Source organism: Chiloscyllium plagiosum, chromosome 22, assembly GCF_004010195.1.
Source record: "Chiloscyllium plagiosum isolate BGI_BamShark_2017 chromosome 22, ASM401019v2, whole genome shotgun sequence".
Classification (NCBI taxonomy): domain Eukaryota; kingdom Metazoa; phylum Chordata; class Chondrichthyes; order Orectolobiformes; family Hemiscylliidae; genus Chiloscyllium; species Chiloscyllium plagiosum.
Window position 1 is genome coordinate 10,140,374 of NC_057731.1, and position 21,627 is coordinate 10,162,000.

Here is a 21,627-nt window from a genome sequence, read left to right on the forward strand (position 1 = left end):
CAATGCCCATGCTACTTGGGAGCTGCCAGTCTTGAAGGGCTACTCCTCCAGGTGTCTCTGCAACACTGCCCATTCCACCCACTGTTCAGGCCCCACTCATCGATTCTTGTGCCAGGAGTTTATAGACATTCAGGGGGCTCAACCCCAGATCCTTTGGTCCTCGACTCTTCCTTCTTTACCCCCAAACACATTTGCCATAATGCACCAAGCTTCCTGGAAAAGAAAGCTGTTAATTCCATGTCTGCCAATTGCAGCCATAACCTCAGCTGCCATTGCATTACCACAAAAATTCTGAGCTTTCTTTTCTCCATTTTTCTAACTTATTGCTGGATTTTTTTATTTCTTTATTCTTCTGTTGTTTTGCCCTAAGAATTTGTACTTAAGAATCTGTTTCTTGGTACCTAGGATGGCACTGTAAATGGTGACTTGAAACATTTTCACCATACTTCTGTGAGTACATGTGACAATAAAGCTAATTCTAATTCTAAATATCTGCTAAGTTTGCATATCTGCTGTGCACTCATTGTAAAATTCACAGAAGCTCCAATAATGGAACTTCATTGATGCATCATTGATTAATTAACTAGTGGGCGGCACAGTAGCACAGCGGTTAGCACTGCTGCCTCACAGTGCCAGAGACCCGGGTTCAATTCCCGCCTCAGGCAACTGTCTGTGTGGAGTTTGCACATTCTCCCCGTGTCTGCGTGGGTTTCCTCCGGGTGCTCCGGTTTCCTCCCATAGTCCAAAAATGTGCAGGTTAGCTGAATTGGCCATGCTAAATTGCCCGTAGTGGTAGGTGAAGGGGTAAATGTAGGGTAATGGGTTTGGGTGGGTTGCTCTTCGGAGGGTCAGTGTGGATTTGTTGGGCCGAAGAGCCTGTTTCCACACTGTAAGTAATCTAATTTAATCACCAGTTTGGTAAAAACATACTATTCAAATAGAGGTTGCCATTTGTCATTGGTAAAATGTGAACCTGGCATGATGACTTTGGAGATCTGCTGTTAGACCACTGTAGGCCATTTTACAACCTTGCTCACCCTCTCGCAACCACCCCTCAAACTTCATTTCTCCTTGTGTTTCAGCAGCGTGGAAAATCCCAGATGAAGTTTCAGGTGAGCAACCTGAATTGAAAAGTAGATAAAAGGAGATGTAGATGGTTTGAAGGAAGTACAGAAGCAGGAAGCGTAGGAAGGGAAGTAAGAAGAAGCAAGAAAGGAGGTCATAGAATGGACTGCAGGAGAGATAATATGACAAAAAGAGATGATGGAGTCCAGCACAGGCAGGGTGGTATTAGAATAATAGAATGAGATGTAACAACTATGGTATTCAAAGACAGATGATCATTTGTCATTTTGTTCTGTTTGCTGAAGTGACAGACGAAGTCACATTGTACCAAAGGAACCCCATGACATCATGTATCAGAATCATCACCTCAACAAAGTACTTTTGCACAGTGTGATTAAGAATCACAGGGGGTGTCACTGCACACCAATTGGACAAACAAAGCATGTTGTCTGCTCAAGTGTTGTTTTTCGAAAGATCAAGCACAGTTACAGCTTCTTCCCTGCAGAGAGGAATTGCTCTCATGCACATATGCCTAATCCCAGAAGGATAGCTTATATGATTCACTTCTGTCCGTAAGACCACAAAACATAGGAACAGAAATTAGGCCATTCAGCCCATCAAGTCTGCTCGACCATTCAATCATGAGTTTCTCATTCCCATTCTCCTGCTATCTCCCCATAACCGTTGAACCCCTTGAAAATCATGAACCAACCTTATCTCAGTCTTGAATATACTCAATGACCTGGCCACGACAGCCTTCTGTGGAAGCGAATTCCATAGATTCACCACTCTCTGCCTGAAGAAGCTTCTCCTTATCTCTGTTCTAAAAGGTCTTCCCTTTATTCTGAGGCTGTGCCCTTCGGTCCTAGTCTCTCCTACCAATGGAAACATCTTCCCAACATCTACTCTGTCCATGCCATTCAATATTCTGTATGTTTCAGTTAGATTCCTCCATAATCCTTCTAAACTACATCGAGTGTAGACCCAGAGTCCTGAAACATTCTACATATGTTAAGCTATTCATTCCTGGCGCCATTCTCGTGAGTCTCTTCTGAACACACTCCAACGCCAGTACATCCTTACAGAGATACAGGAACCAAATGTGGTCTGACCAGAGTGCTATTGAGCCTTAGAAGTACATCCCTGCTTTTATATTCAAGTCCTCTCAAAATAATACTAATCATTGCATTTGCTTTTCTAACTAATGACTCAACTTGCAAGTTCACCTTGAGAGAATCCTGGACTAGAATTCCCAAGTCTCTTTGCACTTCAGACTTCTGAATTTTCACCCCATGCCTCTATTCTTTCTACCTAAGTGTATGACCTCACAATTTCCCACAGTGTACTCCATTTGTCACTTCCTTGCCCATCCCCTAACCTGTCTAAATCCTTCTCCAGCCTCTCTGCCTCCTCAATGCTACCTGCCCCTTTACCTATCTTTGTATTGTTTGTAAACCTAGCCAGAATGCCATCAGTTCCTTCATCTAGATCATTAATATATTAAGTGAAAAGTTGTGGTCCCAACATTGAGCATTGTGGAATACCACTTGTCACCAGCTGTCATCCTGAGAAGGACGCTTTTATTGCCACTCTCTGCTTTCTGCTAGACAGCCAAGCTTCTCTCCATGCTAGCACCTTGTGTCCAACACCACAGGCCTTTATCTTACTCAGTAGCCTCCTGTTGGCAATTTTTCAAAAGGTCTTCTTGAAGTCCAGGTAGATAATATCCATTGGTTCTCCTTGGTCTAACTTGCTCATTACTTTCTAAAATAATTTATCAGGATTTATCAGTCATGACCTCCCCTTGATGAAACCATGCTGATTTTGTCCTATTTTACCATGCACTTCCAAGTACTCAGAAACCTCATCCTTCACAATGGAATCCAGGATCTGACCCACAACTGAGGTAATTTTCTATCTTTTGACTTATTCCCTTTTTAAACAGGGTGTCACCTTACTGAAGTTTATATATGACATCTACAGCCCTTCTTCATCAATCAACTTGTCACTTACAGTCATAGAATCATAGAGATGTACAGCACGGAAACAGACCCTTCAGTCCTACTTGTTATGCCGACCAGATATCCCAACCCGATCTCTTCTCATTTGCTAGCATCTGGCCCATATCCCTCCAAACCCTTCCTAATCATATACCCATCCAGATGTCTTTTAAATGTTTCAATTGTAATAGCCTCCACCACTTCCTCTAGGAGCTCATTCCATACATTTACCACTCCCTGCGTGAAAAAGTTGACCCTTAGGTGTCTTTTATATCTTTCCCCTCTCACCCTCAACCTATGCCCTCCTGTTCTAGACTCCCCCACCCCAAGGGAAAAGACTTTGTCTATTTATCCTATCCATGTCCCTCATTTTATAAACCTCTATAAGGTCACCCCTCAGCGTCTGATGCTCCAGGGAAAACAGCCCCAGCCTATTCAGCCTTTCCCTATAGCTCAGATCCTCCAACCCTGGAAATATCCTTGTAAATCTTTTCTGAGCCATTCCAAGTTTCACAACATCCCTTCCAATAGGAAGGAGACCAGAGTTGCACACAATATTCCAAACATGGCTTAACCAATGTCCTGGACAGCTGCAACATGACCTCCCAACTCTTTTACTCAACACTCTGACCAATAAAGGAAAGCATATCAAATGCCTTCTTCACTATCCTATCTACTTGCGACTCTACATTCAAGGTGTTATGAACTTGCACTCCAAGGTCTCTTTGTTCAGCAACAATCTGTGTTGGATCTTACCATTAAGTGAATAAGTCTGCTAAGATTTGTTTTCCCAAAATGCAGCACCTCGCATTTATCTAAATTAAACTCCATCTGCCACTCCTCAGCTCATTGGCCCATCTGATCAAGGTCCTGTTGTAATCTGAGGTAACCTTCTTCACTATCCACTACACCTCTTATGCTTGCATCCAAATCATTTATATAAATGATTAAAAGTAGTGGACCCAGCACCGATCCTTGTGACACTCCACTGGTCACAGGCCTCCAGTCTGAAAAGTAGCCCTCCACCACCACCCTCTGTCCTCTACCTTTAAGCCAGTTCTGGCTAGTTCTCCCTGTATTCTATGAGATCTAACCTTGCTAACCAGTCTCCCATGGGGAACCTTGTTGAAAGCCTTACTGAAGTCCATACAATTCATGTCTACCACTCTGCCCTCATCAATCCTCTTTGTTACTTCTTCAAAAAACTCAATCAAGTTTGTGAGACATGATTTCCTATGCACACAGCCATGTTGACTATCACTAATCAGTCCTTTCTTTTCCAAAGACATTCTGTCCCTCAGGCTTCCCTCCAACAACTTGCCCACCACTGACATTAGGCTCACTGGTCTATAGTTCCCTAGCTTGTCCTTACCACTTTTCTTACATTGTGGCACCATGTTAGCTTCTTGCACCCACACATGTGACTATTGATGATACAAATATCTCAACAAGAGGCCCAGCAATCGCTTCCCTAGCTTCCCCCAGAATTCCAGGCTACACCTGATCAGGTCCTGGGGATTTATCCGCTTTTATGCATTTCAAGGCATCCAGCACTTCCTCCTTTGTAACATGGACATTTTTCAAGATGTCACATCTATTTCCCTACATTCTATATCTTCCATGGCCTTTTCCACAGTAAACACTGATACAAAATACTCATTTAGTATCTCCCTCATCTCCTGTGGCTCCACACAAAGGCTGCCTTAACGCCTCAAAGAATTCTATTAAATTGTTAAGACATTACCTTTTCTGCACAAAACCATGTTGCCTATCACTAATCAGCCCATTTTCTTCCAAATTCTATCCCTCAGTATCTTCTCTAGCAGCTTCCCTCCCACTGATATCAGGCTAACTAGTCTATAATTACCTGGATTATCCCTGCCACTCTTTTTAAACAAGGGGATAACTTCAGCAATTTTCCAGTCCTCAAGGATCTCACCCATGTTCAAGAATGCTGCAAAGATATCTGCTAAGGCCTCAGTTATATCCTCTTGTGCTTCCCTCAGTACCCTGGAATGGATCCTACCTGGACCTGGGGATTTTTCCACCTTTATGCCTTTTAGAATACCCAACACTTGCTCCCTCCTTATGCCAGCTTGACCTAGAATAATCAAAAATCTATCCCTAATCTCAACATCCATCACATCCCTCTCCTCGCTGAATAACGATGTAAAGTACGTGTTAAGAATGTCACCCACTTTCTCCACACTTAAATTTTCCTCCTTTGTCCTTGAGTGATCCAATTGTTTCTCTTGTTCCCTTCTTGCTCCTTATGTATGAATAAAAGACTTTCGGATTTTCCCTAACCCTGTTTGCTAAACTTATTTCATGACTCCTTTTAGTCTTCGTAATTCCTCATCAACACTGGTGAGTCTTCCTCAACACTGGCTTTCTTGCTCCTTATGTATGAATAAAAGACTTTCGGATTTTCCCTAACCCTGTTTGCTAAACTTATTTCATGACTCCTTTAGTCTTCGTAATTCCTCATCAACACTGGTGAGTCTTCCTCAACACTGGCTTGCAAAGACCTTCAACCATTTGTCGTCTTAGTACATACTCTTCACTGGACACTCCTAGTCTTGTCCCTTCGCCAATTGTGGTCATCACCAATTGACTTGGAAAAATTACCCTGATATGGGTCTGTGTGTTACTTTAACTTGAGGACCTTGGATCACTATCAGTGCCTACTCAATCTTGGTTGGTGGTCAGAATTTAGTGATGTGTTGAATCATGATGGCCAAGATTATCTCGCCACTGCAGCCTTGTACCAGCTTGACAAGCAATGAGCTGTACAGTCTTCCTTCACCTGTTCTGCTGTTGTGGACTTTGCCCCTGCCATGGGTGGCCTTCCAACAGCAAGGAGCTCGTGATGCCATGACTCGAGGAATCATTGGTGTACACAAGCCACCCACATAAAGGTAGTGATCCACAGAATGCACTAAAAAATAAATCTCATTGAAGAATCTACTTGTGCAGACAATGAACTAAAAATTGAAGTAATTGGGTAAACAGAATGCTTGCATTCAACAGGGTTATGTTTCTAAGAAATGTAGGATCGAGAATTGGAGCTAAACTTCCTTCAACCTTAACAGAGATTCTCTGCTGAGACTGTGAGATTGTTGAAGTCACTCCAAAGATCTTCAAGCACTGCATATTGTTGGTTAAACCTGTCAATTACCACACTTGGAGAAACCAGTTTGCAGCTGTTGTTGCTGAGTCAGGAACCAGGTCAATCATGGAGCCACAGCATTACAGATTTTATTACAGAGATTGATAGTCGTGGACAAGATGCAAAACAATGTTGTGTCTACCTGTCAAGCATTCACTGAAGAATTAGTTCAATCATCCTAACATTCCCTATAATGTTACCAAGCAGACAATCTATTGCAATATTACAATGACCAAGCTATTAGATTAGATTAGATTACAGTATGGGAACAGGCCCTTCGGCCCAACAAGTCCACACCGACCCGACAAGATGCAAAACAATGTTGTGTCTACCTGTCAAGCATTCACTGAAGAATTAGTTCAATCATCCTAACATTCCCTATAATGTTACCAAGCAATCTATTGCAATATTACAATGACCAAGCTATCTTGTATGTTTAAAAAAATTACAGTTGCACTGACCATTTGAACATACAGGCCATTCCCCGGACACTGTCTTGTTTAAATACATTCTAAAAATTTTGTCTTAAAGATGTATGCCTTGAATAAGAATTCTCTGTTGAATTCTCAACAGCTACACCCAGAACATTGCACCAGCCTTGGATCCAGATCCATGACATTAATGAAATGGAGATGTCTTTCTTCAGGGAAAAGGCTCAAGGATCATATAAACTCAAATAAGTTTTGAACTTTAAAGAGAGTTTGCGCACTGACCTCACACCTAGTTCCCAGAGTTGTGTGTGGAATTTATCCTCAGTGAAAAAAGTCAATGCTGAAAGAAATCATCACTGGAAATGTATTCTTGATAAATGTATAGGACTGAGGGAGAGTAGCTTGAGAACACATAGAAATGTTCAAATTTTGTAAACTGATTTACACACATTTGTAAACTGATTCTTTTCAAAGACTGTTCAGGAGACAGTAATAAATATAATGGAGTCGATGCATCTGTCAATCTAACAGATATTGCAACAAATAGCACCACATAGAATACATGTGCATTGGACCAAACAGTAGAGGAAACTAAATCTTCCAAAGAAGATACAGCTAACTTTAAATAAGCTTTTTCTACAGTGACTAGAGATAGGCATAACACTGACATGTTTCAATACAAAGTGTATGATTCATACAGCACACAAGAGGTCCTTCAGCCCATCGAGTTTGTCCTGGCTTCTCCACACTACTCATGCTTCCCAGCACTTGGCCCATAACCATGAATGTTGTGACATTTTAAGTGTTCATCCAGGCAATGTTTAAAGATTGTGAGGATTCCTTTTCGTACTGTTGTCCCAGGCAGAGCATTTCAGATTCCCACCACCTTTGAGTGAAAAATGGCTTCCGCTCATGCCCTCTAAACCTCCTCAAAACTGTACTCACCTTTTGATCAAAGGAAACAGCTGCTTTCTATCCACCTGGTCCATGCCCCTCATGATCATATAAATCTCAATCAGGTCCCCCTCAAGCTTATTGAAAATCAAAAGAACTGCAGATGCTGTAAATCAGAAACAAAAACAGGAAGTGATAGAAAAGCTCTGCAGGTCTGACAGTAGCTGTGGAGAGAAATCCGAGTTAACATTTCAGATCAAGAGACCCTTCCTCAAACCCTTCTGAGGAAGGGTTACTCGACCTGAAACGTTAACTCTGATTTCTGCCACAAAAGTTGCCAGACTTGCAGGGGTTTTCCAGCAATTTCTAATTTTGTCCCCCTCAATCTTCTATGTTCAGAAGAAAACAACCACAGTATATTTAATCTGTCCTCACTGCTAAAATGCTTTAACCCAGGTGACATCAAGGTAAATCTCCTCTGCATCTTCTCCAGTACAATCACATATCTTCTATAGATTGGTGACCCAATACTCAAACTGTGGCCTAATCAAAGTTTGGGTCACAGTTGCAACAGAAACTCTCTGCTCTTATAATCTATGCCTCAATTGCTAAAGGCAAGTCTCCCATATACCACCTTAACTATCCTCTGAGTCTGTCCTGCCACCTTCAGGGATCTGCAGATAAATACGTCTGTTCCTCTGAGCTTCTTAATGTCCTCCCATTCATTGAGAGCACTCTCTTAACTAAATTTTATAAAAAGAAATAAGACAAGTGCATTACCTTACAAAATTTAGGGTTGAACTCCATCTGCCACAGATCTATCCATCTGACTAATCTGTCTATATCTTCCTGCAATCTAAGACCTCCTTCCTCACTATGATAACCGGCTAATTTTCGTGTCATCCACCAACTTGTTCATCATAAACCATTGATATATAACACAAATATATGAGATACAACAATAATCATTGTGATACACTACTAGACACTGGTCTCCAGTGACCTGAGCAAACTTCTACCATCACCCTCTGTCTGCTGCCACGAAGCCAGTTTTAGATCCAACATTCTAAGTTATCCTGAATCACAGATATTTTTTACATTCATCGTCAGTGTCCATGTGGGACTTCAAAGGCTTTGCTGAAATCCATAAAAACTACATTCATAATGATATAAATTAAAACTTCCCAAATCTTGAATAGTGTTCCAGTGCACCCTCCCATGTCGTCTGATTTCTACAGCTTTCTGAAAACCTTGTGTCCATCCAGTTCTGGTCTTTTGCAGATCCACAGCTTCTTTTCCCTTATGCAGAGAGTGGTAAGGGTGTGGAAAGCCCTACCTGCTAATGTAGTCAACTCAGCCACATTAGGGAGATTTAAATAATCCTTAGATAAGCACATGGATGAATTTGGGATAGTTCACAGGTCGGTGCAACATCGAGGGCCGAAGGGCCTGTTCTGTACTGTATTGTTCTATGTTCTATACACATCTGATCACCTCCTTGAAAAATTCAATCAATTTTGTCATGACTTCCTATGCTGACTATCTACGATCAAAACTTGCCTAAGTGGAAATTAATTCTCTTTTCCTGAATCCAAAACAGAAATTGCTCAAAAAGCTCATCAAGTCTGGCAGCATCTGTGGAGAGAAATCTGAATTAACCTTTTGGGTCAAGTTCTGAGGAAAGGTCACTCAATCCAAAATGTTAACTCTGATTTCTCTCCACAAATGCTATCCTACCTGGTGAGCTTTCCCAGCAATTTCTGTTCTTGTTTCTAATTTACAGTGTCCACAGTTTATCGGCACTTCTTCAGAATGTTCTCCAATAGGTTCCCTACTTTTATATTTCCACTGAAAATTCTGGGAGGTGATAACTTTCTGCAAATAGGATAAACTTCATTTTTTTTAAACAAGAAATCCAAATGCAGATCTTGAAAAAAATTGAGGTATAACAAACATTTCATAACATTTCAAAATTTTAAATATGCATTTTCAAAGAAAGTTTCAAGTCAAAAGAAATGCACAAATTTATCTTCCCAAATAAAAGTTCTGTGCTAGATTTAGTACTCTCATGAAGGACTGGTAGAAAGGTAAGGGGTTGCTGTATGTGTTATTTTGCATTTAAAAGTGCATCGTTAAGGACTCCATGTGCTTAGTGTAGTTACAATTTTGCAATTCTGCCTGACAGTTAGTCTGTTTTGTAGTTGGAAGTTGCACAAACAGATCTTAGTTAGCTTTCTGCAATGATTTATTAAATGTATCCTTATAATGTATTTTACTGTTTTCAACAAACTAACTTACAAAGCTCATCGATCCATGCCAGGCATAGGATTATTAGACGATTATCATAAATGGTGAAAAGTACGAAATACATTGCTGATGGGGGCCAATCATTCTTGAACAGTCAGAAAGCAAGGTAATCTACCAGTGGAAATGATGGTTGACAGTTTTTAGATTGCGCTAAAGCGCATTTGACAACCCTTGATAGCTTTGCTCATTCCAGCGTGAAACGTGTTGAAAACACTTCTCCCTGGTAAGTAGACAAATCGCTACTGAGAGGCTAGTTTAATTCATTGGAACAAAGGAAAGCACAGTGTCAGATTGAAACCAAGCAGAGAAAGGCCAAAGAATCTTGTCAGTGTCCATAGAATTACCCAGTTTAACTTGCATTCAGCAAACCTCCTTACAGAACTTAAAATGTTTAAACAGCATTCAGATCTATAGGTTCTAGATTTGGGAGTATCTGATGCAGAAACGTGAGCCATCAAGATATGCTTAAATATTGTGAACGAAAATTGACACAGATTTAGCACATCAACTAAAGTGCTAAAAGATCCCAAAAGATTGGGTCACATGAGGAGATTATTCAAAATCAGATTAAACTTCCATACAAATTAGAAATCATGTCATTTAGACTGAAGCCTTGAGAATTCCTATAGCATTTCATGAGCAGATGCAATGGCTCATTTTGTAATTTCTCAGATAAGGAGGAACCAAACAGAGTTGTTGAGTTAACAATCACATCCATCCATGGAAGCTTTCCAGAAACATTTGTTAGCTGAAAATGTGTTGCTGGAAAAGCGCAACAGGTCAGGCAGCATCCAAGGAACAGGAGAATTGACGTTTCGGGCATAAGCCCTTCTTCTCCAGCATCTGCAGTCCTCACTTTTTCCAGAAACATTTGTTAGGCAAACTGAAGACTTAGAGCATTGAAGAGTTACTGAAGGATAAATGCAAGTATCTGCAAAGATCAATCAATTGTACTTCTCCAGAATACCATCTCAACAGTTGACACACACATTAGAACAGCCAAACATAGCAAGACCAGTAGAAGGTGTGGTCTTCTGCATGCACCAAGGGAAGACCCCGATTGCCATCAATACTGCAAGATATGTGACATAAAATGGTATTAGCAGAGGCAAGTACTCAAGCAAAGATTGACGCAGCTCTAAAGAAACATGCACTGACTCAAACAGACTCCACAAAAAGAGCAGGTGCAAGCTCCAATAAAGGCCAGCTTGTATCTAACCAGAAACATATACACAAAGTGATCAATAAATCACAATCTAATGATGTACATGATGAGACAAAGAGTTGCAATGACAATTTTCAAGCTATTAACCTTGACAAGACATCATTGTCATCATATTGTCAAATTATCTGCCCTTAGTAAAGTAGTCAGCATTGAATATTGGCAGAGATTAATACAGGGGCAAGTGTTAATATACTGTTTCTTCAAACTTCAAAGTAATACGTACCAACAGACATGGGAAGTCATGACAAATCTACAAACATAAAACTTTGAGTATGCAATAGCTCATTAATCATACATGCAGGATCAATAATGCTGGAGAGCAAGTATAATCAATGCATTGGATGCCATAGTTAGAGAGTCAAGGAGAATCACAGAACTTTTACACCACAGTAAAAGGCCATTGAGCCCATCATGTCCACACTGGGCATCAAGTATCTATCTATTCTAAACTCATTTTCCAGCACTTGTCCCAAAGCCTTGTATACTATGGGATGTAAAGTGTTCACCTAAATATTTCTTAAACGACTTGAAGGCAACTCTACCATTCACTTAGGCATTGACTTCCAGCACCATCAGCCCTAGGTGAAAGATGTTTCCATCAAATCCCTTCCAAACTTCCTGCTCCTTAGCTTAAAGCTTGACCAGTCTACCAAGTGGAAAATGTCCTCTGTATCTATGCCCCTCATAACTTTGTAAACACTAATCTATCATCATAGAATCCCCACAGTGTAGAAACAGATCCAACAAGTCTACACCAATGCCTCCAAAGAGTAACCCACCCAGACCCATTCCCCTCCCCTATTATCCTACATTTAACCCTGAGTAATGCACCTAACCTACACATCTTGAGCACTATGAGCAATTTAGCATGACAATTCACCTAACCTGCACATCTTTGGATAGTGAGAGGAAACCGGTGCACCCATAGGAAACCCACACAGACACGGGGAAATGTGCAAACTCCACACAGACAGTCACCTGAGGCTAGAATTGAACCTGAATCCCTGGTGCTGAGAGGCAGCAGTGCTAACCACTGAGCCACCATGCTGCCCCTTCTGTGGTATAAAGGAAAAATTTCTAAACACCTCTGGACCAACAATTATATTATACAAGTATGCCATGACCTTACACAACTCACAATGCATCAAACCAGTCAAACAGCTGAGATATAATAGCTATAACAGACACATAACAGAGGTATAACTGAAATTGCAGAAGAATATTTGAGAAGTGGGCAGCACAGTGGCTAGCACTGCTGCCTCAGTGCCAGGGACTCAGCTTCAATTCCACCCTTGGGCGACTATGTGTGCGGAGTTTGCACATGCTCCGTGTCTGGATGGGCTTCCTCCAGGTGCTCTGGTTTCTTCCCACAGTCCAAAGATGTGCAGGTTAGGTGGAGCGGCCATGATAAATTTCCCTGTAGTGTCCAGGGATGTGTAGGCTAGATGGATTAGCCATGGGAAATGCAGGGTTACAAGGATAGGATAGAGGGTCACGCTGGGTGGGATGCTCTATGGAAGATTAAGTGTGGACTCATTAGCCAGCTTTTATATTGTCGGGATTCTATGATTCTAAGTAGTATTTGCAACATAAAGAAGAATGGAACATATCACTTTTATTTCTGAACTAATGAAGCTAAAGTTTCAGCTCTCTTCTGTAGAGCAAAAAATGAAAGTTCAAGAGAAAAAGGCTGGAGAACTAACTCAGGTTAAATCCAAACATGAGAATACAATCTTTGAGATGAGGAGGACTTTAGGGAATACCTCGACTCAGCTCATAATAATGAATAAGGAGTTGGAAGAAAAGGCACAAAGCAGGATGAATTACAATCTCTACAACATCAAGCCAATTAAATATTTGCTGGATTACAAGCAGATCTAAAGCAATGTACACTAAATGGGATTCCCTAGTTGGGAGATACATCAATATCTCGGACTATCCTTTCTAATCAATGACTTTGAAATCCACCACTCAACCATACAAAGCAAGAGCACACCACAGCTGCTTAGGTAAATTAATGAATGAAGTCCATGAGAGGCCAACATAATTAATCAAATTTAATTTTAATTATCACCTGTAAAAAGCAGTTTTGTAAGTCTGTCAGAAGTGTCTAACAAAGAAATTCTACAATGATCTTTCACCTTGCCAACCCATGAGAAAAATATAAATAAAATAGATGCCATAAACCTCACTTAATTTGGTAGGAGAGGCATATTCAAAACTTGTAAATGCTGAAGATTGAATTTACTTAAGCATCTATTCTAAGTTTAACTGCATGCGCATAGATTCAGATTTAAATAAGTTGACAAAATCAAGAGGGAAATTGCAAAATATTGGTCACTTGTCTTCATTTCAAGGTTTCAGAATGAAAACGAAACAACTTCATTAAATATATATTTAAAAAATGAATACACATATCATAGAGTTGAACAGAGAAATCAATTTCAAGGGCAGGTAAGTTGGAGAGGAAGGTTGGATATGAGAAGAAAACGGAATGAGAGACAGGGATAAAAGTACTGCTCTGAGTAGATTCCCTACAGCGTGGAAACAGGCCCTTCGGCTCAACAAATCCACACCGATCCTCCGAAGAGTAACCCACCAAGTCCCATTTCCAACTGACCAACGCACCTAACACTATGGACAACTTAGCATGGCCAATTCACCTGACCTGCACATCTTTGGACTATGGGAGGAAACCGGGTCAAACCCATGCAGGCATGGGGAGAATGTGCAAACTCCACACAGTCACTCAAGAGGGGAATCGAACCTGGGGCCCTGGTGCTGTGAGGCAGTAGTGCTAACCACTGAGCCACTGTGCTACCCTAAGTCGACATGTTTCCAATAATTACATGAGATACGCAGTGTAAAACCTATAGATTAACATGATTTAAAGACACACATTATACTTCTGACTGAGGAAACATAATTAAATCATCCTTAACTGAGATGAGAAGTCATGTAAGCAGCTTGAAGAGTCAACATATATAACTTGGTGGACAGTTTTGGAGAGTAGAAGATAGCCAAAGTATCCTCGACAGTGTAATCCAAACCTGCCTCTCTCTTCAACCGAACAATTATTCCACAAATCCTTTGAACGAAGGGAGAAATGGATGTAGGTTTGCTTGCTGAGCTACAAGGTTCATTTTCAAACGTTTTGTCACCATACTAGGTAACATCTTCAGTGAGCCTCCAGATGAAGCACTGCTGATGATTCCTGCTTTATATTTATATGTTTGGGTTTCTTTGGGTTAGTAATGTTATTTCCTGTGGTGATGTCATTTCCTGTTCTTTTTCTCAGGGGGTGGTAAATGACCCTCTCTCACTTGTATCCTTACAAGATGAGGAAGGACACCACTTCGACTGGGACAACACATCCATCCTAGGGCAAGCCAAACAGAGACAGGAACAAGAATTCCTTGAAGCATGGAATTCTAACCGGAACTCTGTCAACATTGCCTTGGACCCGATTTACCACACCCTGAGAAAAAGAACAGGAAATGACATCACCACAGGAAATGACATCACCAAACCAAAGAAACTCAAACAGAAAAACAGAAGCAGGAATCATCAGCAGTGCTTCGTCCGGCGGCTCACTCAAGATGTTACATAGTATGGCGACGAAACATCTGAAAATAAATATTCCAATTTTGCGAGCAAATCTACTTCCAGAACCTCAACCCAAGCTACAATTCGTCTCAAATTTCACTATAGGGAGGAATCTCTGATCAACAAATACTAGAGATCTTTAGTGAGTCCAGTCTAAGATGTTTGTGGAACCCACTACCCATTCAATCACCTTAGCATACCAATTACCACATAAACATTACGCCAAAGGTGAGAAGTTGGAAGCCCTTGAAACAGCAGAAATTTAGGGTAACCTCTTGAACTGCACCAGGACACAAACAATCTTGGTCATAATCCAAGTCAAAATCAGCTTTGTATAAGTTTATTATGGATAATTGTCTCTCAATTATCAAAATCAAATTAATGTAAATGCAACTTCAGAAAAATATAACTTTAATATTCAGATAATCAGAACTATGCTTATTTAGCCATCAACATGCACTGTAAGGACAAATTCTTGGGAATACAGTGAATTAATCAATTTATAAACCTTTGTAAGGCCACTCAATCCCATTGTAGGTAAATCTTCTTGTCAAACTGGGTGATGCACTCTTGTTGGTATAAGTGATCATTTTTAAACTGTACTACAAAAAATATTTGGTGCATGTCTCTATTTCCAAAACATTAGGTTCAGTCTGTCCCCATGTCATTTGGGCATCTTTACAATGAATATCCCTGAGTTGTCATTAGTCTGTTACTCATAGAATTTATTAATCTGATTATTCTAACATGTTCAACATTTTGATTATTCTACAGTTACGAGAGGTAAAGATCACCTCAAAACAAATGCAACTTACTTGTTGCTCCCATTCTATTTTCATAAATAAATTTACTTTGATAAACTATAAGAATGCAAAATAGATATTTTATGGAACAGCACTGACAACAGAATAGAATTTTATAGCAGAGACCTATTTGGCCAAAAGTTGTTTAAACTTCAGGTAAGCCTCCTCATACACTATCAAAAAAACACACGAGCCCTCCTGCATCATGTATTTACATTCTTAGCATTTAAATGTGAATTACCTCAATAATAGCAAGTTGTAGTGAATTCCAAATTTCTCAGACTGAAGAAAATAACATTCTCTTTAATTTCTTATTGGATTTATGGGCTCTGCTGTTTTGGACCCTTCCATAAGGGAAATACAATGAGCTGTGTCTTGCTTCTTTTGCCTAAGTGCAAATTGAGTTTTTTTGAGGGAGTCTCTCTGCAATGCCTGATAGGATTTCTTGCTGTATCTTACCAAATGCATCTCATTAGCTATTCACCTCTATGGCATCCCTCACATCTGATTCTCACTGAGTGATTCGCCATTCAGTGGATAACCGCTAAATACTTTGCAAACATGCCAACTTTAAAAGGGCACTATGCCCCTGATAATGAGGGAGGTCATTTGAAATTAGAGAACTCAATGTTGAGTCCTCCGTGCTGTAGAGTACCCGGGGGGAGAGGGTGGGGGCACTTCCGCCAGTATTCACTTTCTTTTAAGTTAATGCTGTTATCTGCCACATCACTGAAACAACATTGATAGTTTGGCCAGCATCATCTTTGACACTTAGGCACATTCACGTTTGCATATGTGCAAAGAAGTGTCACTTCATGTATTTTTCCCTTCAATGGCATGGCATGGTGAGCAAGACAAGGCACAATGTGACAAGCATAGAGGTAGATCTTTTTTTTTTAATTCATTCGCAGGAGGAGGGCATTGTTGGTTAGGTCAGCATTTACTACCCATCCCTAGTTGTCCATAGAGTAGTTAAGAATCAACCACATTGCTGTGAGTCTGGTGTCACATGTAGGCCAGACCAGGTAAGGATGGCAGTTTCTTTCCTGATGGGTTTTTCCAACAACTGACAGTGGTTTCATGGTCAGCATTAGGCTCCTAATTCCAGATTTTTATTGAATTCAAATTCCACCATCTCCCGTGGTGGGTCTCAAACTCAGGTCCTCAGAATATTGACTGGGTCTCTGGATTAACAGTCCAGTGATAATAACACTAGGCCACTGCCTTTTTGGAAAAGCAAACATGAAGAAAACACATTAAGCATTCCTAAGATGCCATTTGGTCCAATCCATGAGCTAGGACCTGTCATTGCGCTCCAGGTGTCCCCTCTATAGCTTTTCAATGCTAGTTGCTTGTGTGCCTGCAATGCAAATATACGCTTCCTAAATGGCCTGTAAATAATATTGGAGGAGTGTCATGATGGCTGTGAGGGGATGCCCATACAATGTCCATACAAGTCTCAACTTTCCTGATAAACTAGGAGGATACAAATAGTATTGTCCTCTTTTCATTTCTCCAGTGTTTCTACATCCTTTTTGAAATTTGGAAATCACTTACCTTCTCTGTCACTTAATTCTGTGACTCCAGAAATTTATCTGAGGACTTTTATTTTAATTTCCATGGCCTTGTTAACCTGTACTACTATTTTTAAAAGATTTGTGAATCTGTGTCCCAGATACCTTCAAACCACAACCTATTCAGACTTCCACTTTGCTAGGAGTAGCTGTTTTCCTCATTAATGCTCGGACCTTATTTCTAAGCCACCATGCAGCATCTTTGTTAAAGACCATTTGTAAGTCCATGTGAATGTCATCCACTGTAGTACCCTTTATCTACTGTTTTATTTGCTATTAGGTAAGTGGTCTGAAATGTCACACAATATCCCCTCTCCAACTTTGCTCACTCTCCATCCCCTCATCCCAACAACCTTCCTGTAAATGTATCCATGAAGGGAATAATCTTCAAAAAAGGAAGTTGATCAAAGCCAGGGAAACGTAGACCAGTTAGCTCAAATCAGTTGTAGGAAAGAAAGTGAAAACTTTACTTATAGATGTAACAGAGAAAAAAAGGTCAGTCAGTCAGACTGAATTTTAAAAGGGGTGGTTTATACTTGAATCAATTTTTGAATTATTTGAAGATGCAGTCACACTCCTACCAGTATTAAAAGTCTCTCGCTAGAACTTCTAAAGAATCCTAGAAAAGGATTTGAAAAATATTCAGAAGCTAGCCAACCTATTGAAGAATAACGACAGTAAGTTCCATTTATACAACAGCATTGACAGAAAAGAGTAATTCAAGGCACTTCACAGAAATATTATCAAACGGGTTTTGAGATACAGTAATGTAGAGATTTTAGGATACGTGACAAAAAAGAGAAAATGTTTTGAAGACCATCTTAGGGGGAAAAAGGAGAAAAGTAGATATACAGAGATTTAGGAATGGAATTCAAAAGCTTAGAACCAAAGCAAACAAAGGGTCAGCAAGCAATGATCGAATACTTAAAATCAGGATGAGCAGGTTGCCTAAAGTGGAGACACAGTGATATTTCAGAAGGTGGTAGGGAGAAAGGATGACAGAGATAGGAAAGCTGAGGCCATGCAAGGATTTGAAAACAAGGATAAGAATATTATTTAAAATAAAATAAAGTGTTGCAGGACCCTAAGGCCATAACATAGGTCAGTCAACATACAAGGAAACACCAGAATAGTGAGATTGCTGTATTACTGTTGAACAGTAATTGGTGCTCTGATTTTCCAGATTCCATTATAATACTTATAAATTCTCATGAAATGCTCTGATTAAAACCTGTGGCAGATTTTAAACTAGGGGACTGTGTTATAGTGAATTTAGTACAGACATTTCCCCTTGCTCCTATCCAGCATAATTTTTGTGGAGTGGGCGACTTGACATAAACCAAGCCCACCATTGCAGCTATTTTCCTTGCAGAAAATGTGGAAATAGCAGAAAAAGGCAAGTCCCCTGAAATGCCTGATCCCTCTCAAATACGGGAGAGTCAGTGTAACTAACATTCAATGTGATCCTGAATGTACACACATAAATACACATAGTTACGGATGATCATTGCATAACATCATAGATATATGGATCTGATCAGCAGACAATTCCCAATGAATGCTTCAAAACACTTGCATAAAATGTTGACTGGGGAAGGCAGCTCTTAACTCATGCTATTTCTAATAACAACTTGGATTATTCAGGTCCCCAGAAAACAATGCTTAATTTCCTTAAAATAAAAAGAGCAGGTGGAGCACTGGTGTTGGTAACATAATTTTCTCAAGTGCAATTAGCACATATTAAAGACATGGAAAAGAAAAACTGCATCATGGAGTAAACTCTAACAAACTACAAAAATTCATAAAGTACAAAGAAGTAATGAAATTTTATAGACATTACGCAATTTCATTTGGCATGCCTTATCATATCAAATTTTGAATGATGGCTAAATATTAGACAAATGTTCAGAAATAATTTGGTTTCAAAGCTTGAAAATTTCATCTGTATTAACTGGCACTGCTCGGAAAAATCTAAATTAAACCACACATTGATTATAGTCATTCAGTATCAGCAAGTTGAGAATTAGAATGCTTGCCTATGCTTTATTTAGAGTACTGAAAAATTAAATAAACTGGTTAAATCTATCGTAATGCAAACAGAATGAAAGCAGAAGAAATTTTAGCCATGTACATACCATGAGCGTCAAAGAAATCATCTAGAAAAAAAGCAGCATGCAGAGTTCAATTAGATGTTAATGAACTGACAGCAATGAGGTCATAAAAAGAACAAAGTATGCTACATTTTCCACACCTCCAACAGAGCACAGCAGTTGAAAAGTAAAAGGAAATATATAATCATGAAAAACTAAACAGTATGTGCCATCTCACAGAGGTGTTTGATTTGTAGTTTAAATCCAAAATTTTAACATTGCATCAAAACTCATGATTTATATGGAGATGCCTTCATATAAACCTTTCAGTTCTAATGCAGCGTTTAAGCTTTGGATTTATATATAGGATTTATACGAAGTGAATCATTAATCTTCAATATGATCTTCCTCATTTTTTTGCTTTAATTTCCACACACAAAACAAATTCTATTACCAAGACATTGTTTGACTAGAAATAACATTTTGTGCGGACATCCATTTTACAAACCCCTTCTGCTCTTTTCCTGCATAGATGTTTCTACTGTTAGTTTTAATAAATGCATTTGGTCCAACAGATGACAAAGAAAGGTGCTGAATAAATTAGCCAGCATATTTGTTGTTTCATCAAGTATGTTGCATGAATATCTGTGAAATATTGTAAATATAAGGTAGTTGTCATCTGAATCAAGACCCAGGCTGTCTTTGTAGATTGACACAAAGCAACACTAATGCCTTCATGCTGTATCTGGATGGTTACACACAGCATCCTCAATATTGACTGAGGTTTCAAATAAAGCCACAGTTTCAAATAACCTAGAGCTGAAGCAAGGGCGTTAACTGATGCTCAGAGTGTGGAATCTTGTGTTCCTAGTGATAATAAATATGGAGTCAAGAAGGACACTGAAGTAGACATGGTGTGGTGTAGCTCACCATGCAGATAAATCACCTGAGGGAGCTAATTCATGGGAAAGCTTGAAGTTACTGCCCAATAGGTTTGTAGCCAAGTAGGATGCAGGAAGAACACAGCAAGCCAGGCAGCATCAGGAATTGGAGAAGTCGACGTTTTGGGTATAATCCTTCTTCAGGAATGGAAGTGTGGGCAGGGGAGCTGCAGATAAAGATTTTGGGGTGGGGGAAGAGAATGGTTATGGGTAGGGACAGGGGCAGGGTGTTGAGTGATAAGTGAATACAGGTGGTGGGTACAACCTGGTTGGTCAATGGGAGGAATGAATCCAGTTGGTAGCTGGAATGAAGGGTCGGTTGGAGGGAAAGAAGTAAGGAGGCGGGGCTGGAAATGGAGCTGGGGGATGGATGGGAAGGTTGCTGTGGTTCTGTTCACCGAGCTGGAAGCTTTTGTTGCAAACGTTTTGTCCCCTGTCTAGGTGACATCCTCAGTGCTTGGGAGCCTCCTGTGAAGCGCTTCTGTGGTGTTTCCTCCGGCCTTTATAATGGCCTGTCCCTGCCGCTTCCGGTTGTCAGTTTCAGCTGTCCGCTGTAGTGGCCGGTATATTGGGTCCAGGTCGATGTGTTTGTTGGTGGAGTTTGTGGATGAGTGCCATGCTTCTAGGAATTCTCTGGCTGTTCTTTGTTTGGCTTGCCCTATAATGGTAGTGTTGTCCCAGTCGAATTCATGTTGCTTGTCGTCTGGGTGTGTGGCTACTAGGGATAGCTGGTCATGTTGTTTTGTGGCTAGTTGAAGTTCGTGGATGTGGATCGTTAGCTGTCTTCCTGTTTGTCCTATATAGTGCTTTGTGCAGTCCTTGCATGGGATTTTGCACACTACATTAGTTTTGCTCATGCTGGGTATCGGGTCCTTTGTTCTGGTGAGTTGTTGTCTGAGTGTGGCTGTTGGTTTGTGTGCTGTTATAAGTCCTAGTGGTCGTAGTAGTCTGGCTGTCAGTTCAGAGATGTTCTTGATGTATGGTAGTGTGGCTAGTCCTTTGGGTTGCGGCATGTCCTCATTCCATTGTCTTTCCCTTAGGCCTCTGTTGATGAAATTGCGAGGATATCCGTTTTTGGCGAATACCTTGTATAGGTGTTCCTCTTCCTCTTTTTGCAGTTCTGGTGTGCTGCAGTGTGTTGGGGCCCTTTTGAATAGTGTCTTGATGCAACTTCATTTGTGTGTATTGGGGTGGTTGCTTTCATAGTTCAGGACTTGGTCTGTGTGTGTGGCTTTCCTGTGTACCTTTGTGGTGAATTCTCCGTTTGGTGTTCTCTGTACCATCACGTCTAGGAATGGGAGTTGGTTGTCCTTTTCTTCCTCTCTCGTGAATCGGATTTCTGTAGGTGTGGAGTTGATGATCCGGTGTATTTTCTCTATTTCCGTGTTTTTTTTATGATTACAAAGGTGTCATCCACGTATCTGACCCAGAGTTTGGGTTGAATTTGTGGTAAGACTGTTTGTTCTAACCTTTGCATTACTGCTTCTGCTATGAGTCCCGAGATCGGTGAGCCCATGGGTGT

At 40.3% G+C, this 21,627-nt stretch overlaps 1 protein-coding gene across 2 annotated transcripts in view; it reads right to left on the bottom strand.

Annotated features, from left to right (window-relative positions):
- pcdh15b (protocadherin-related 15b) overlaps positions 1-21,627 on the bottom strand; it is a 1,523,107-nt gene that overhangs the window by 713,314 nt on the left and 788,166 nt on the right. For both annotated transcript variants that reach the window (XM_043712368.1, XM_043712367.1), the window contains one exon: positions 19,210-19,230. In XM_043712368.1, the coding sequence (XP_043568303.1) occupies positions 19,210-19,230 (21 nt within the window). The remainder of the gene's footprint in view (positions 1-19,209; positions 19,231-21,627) is intronic.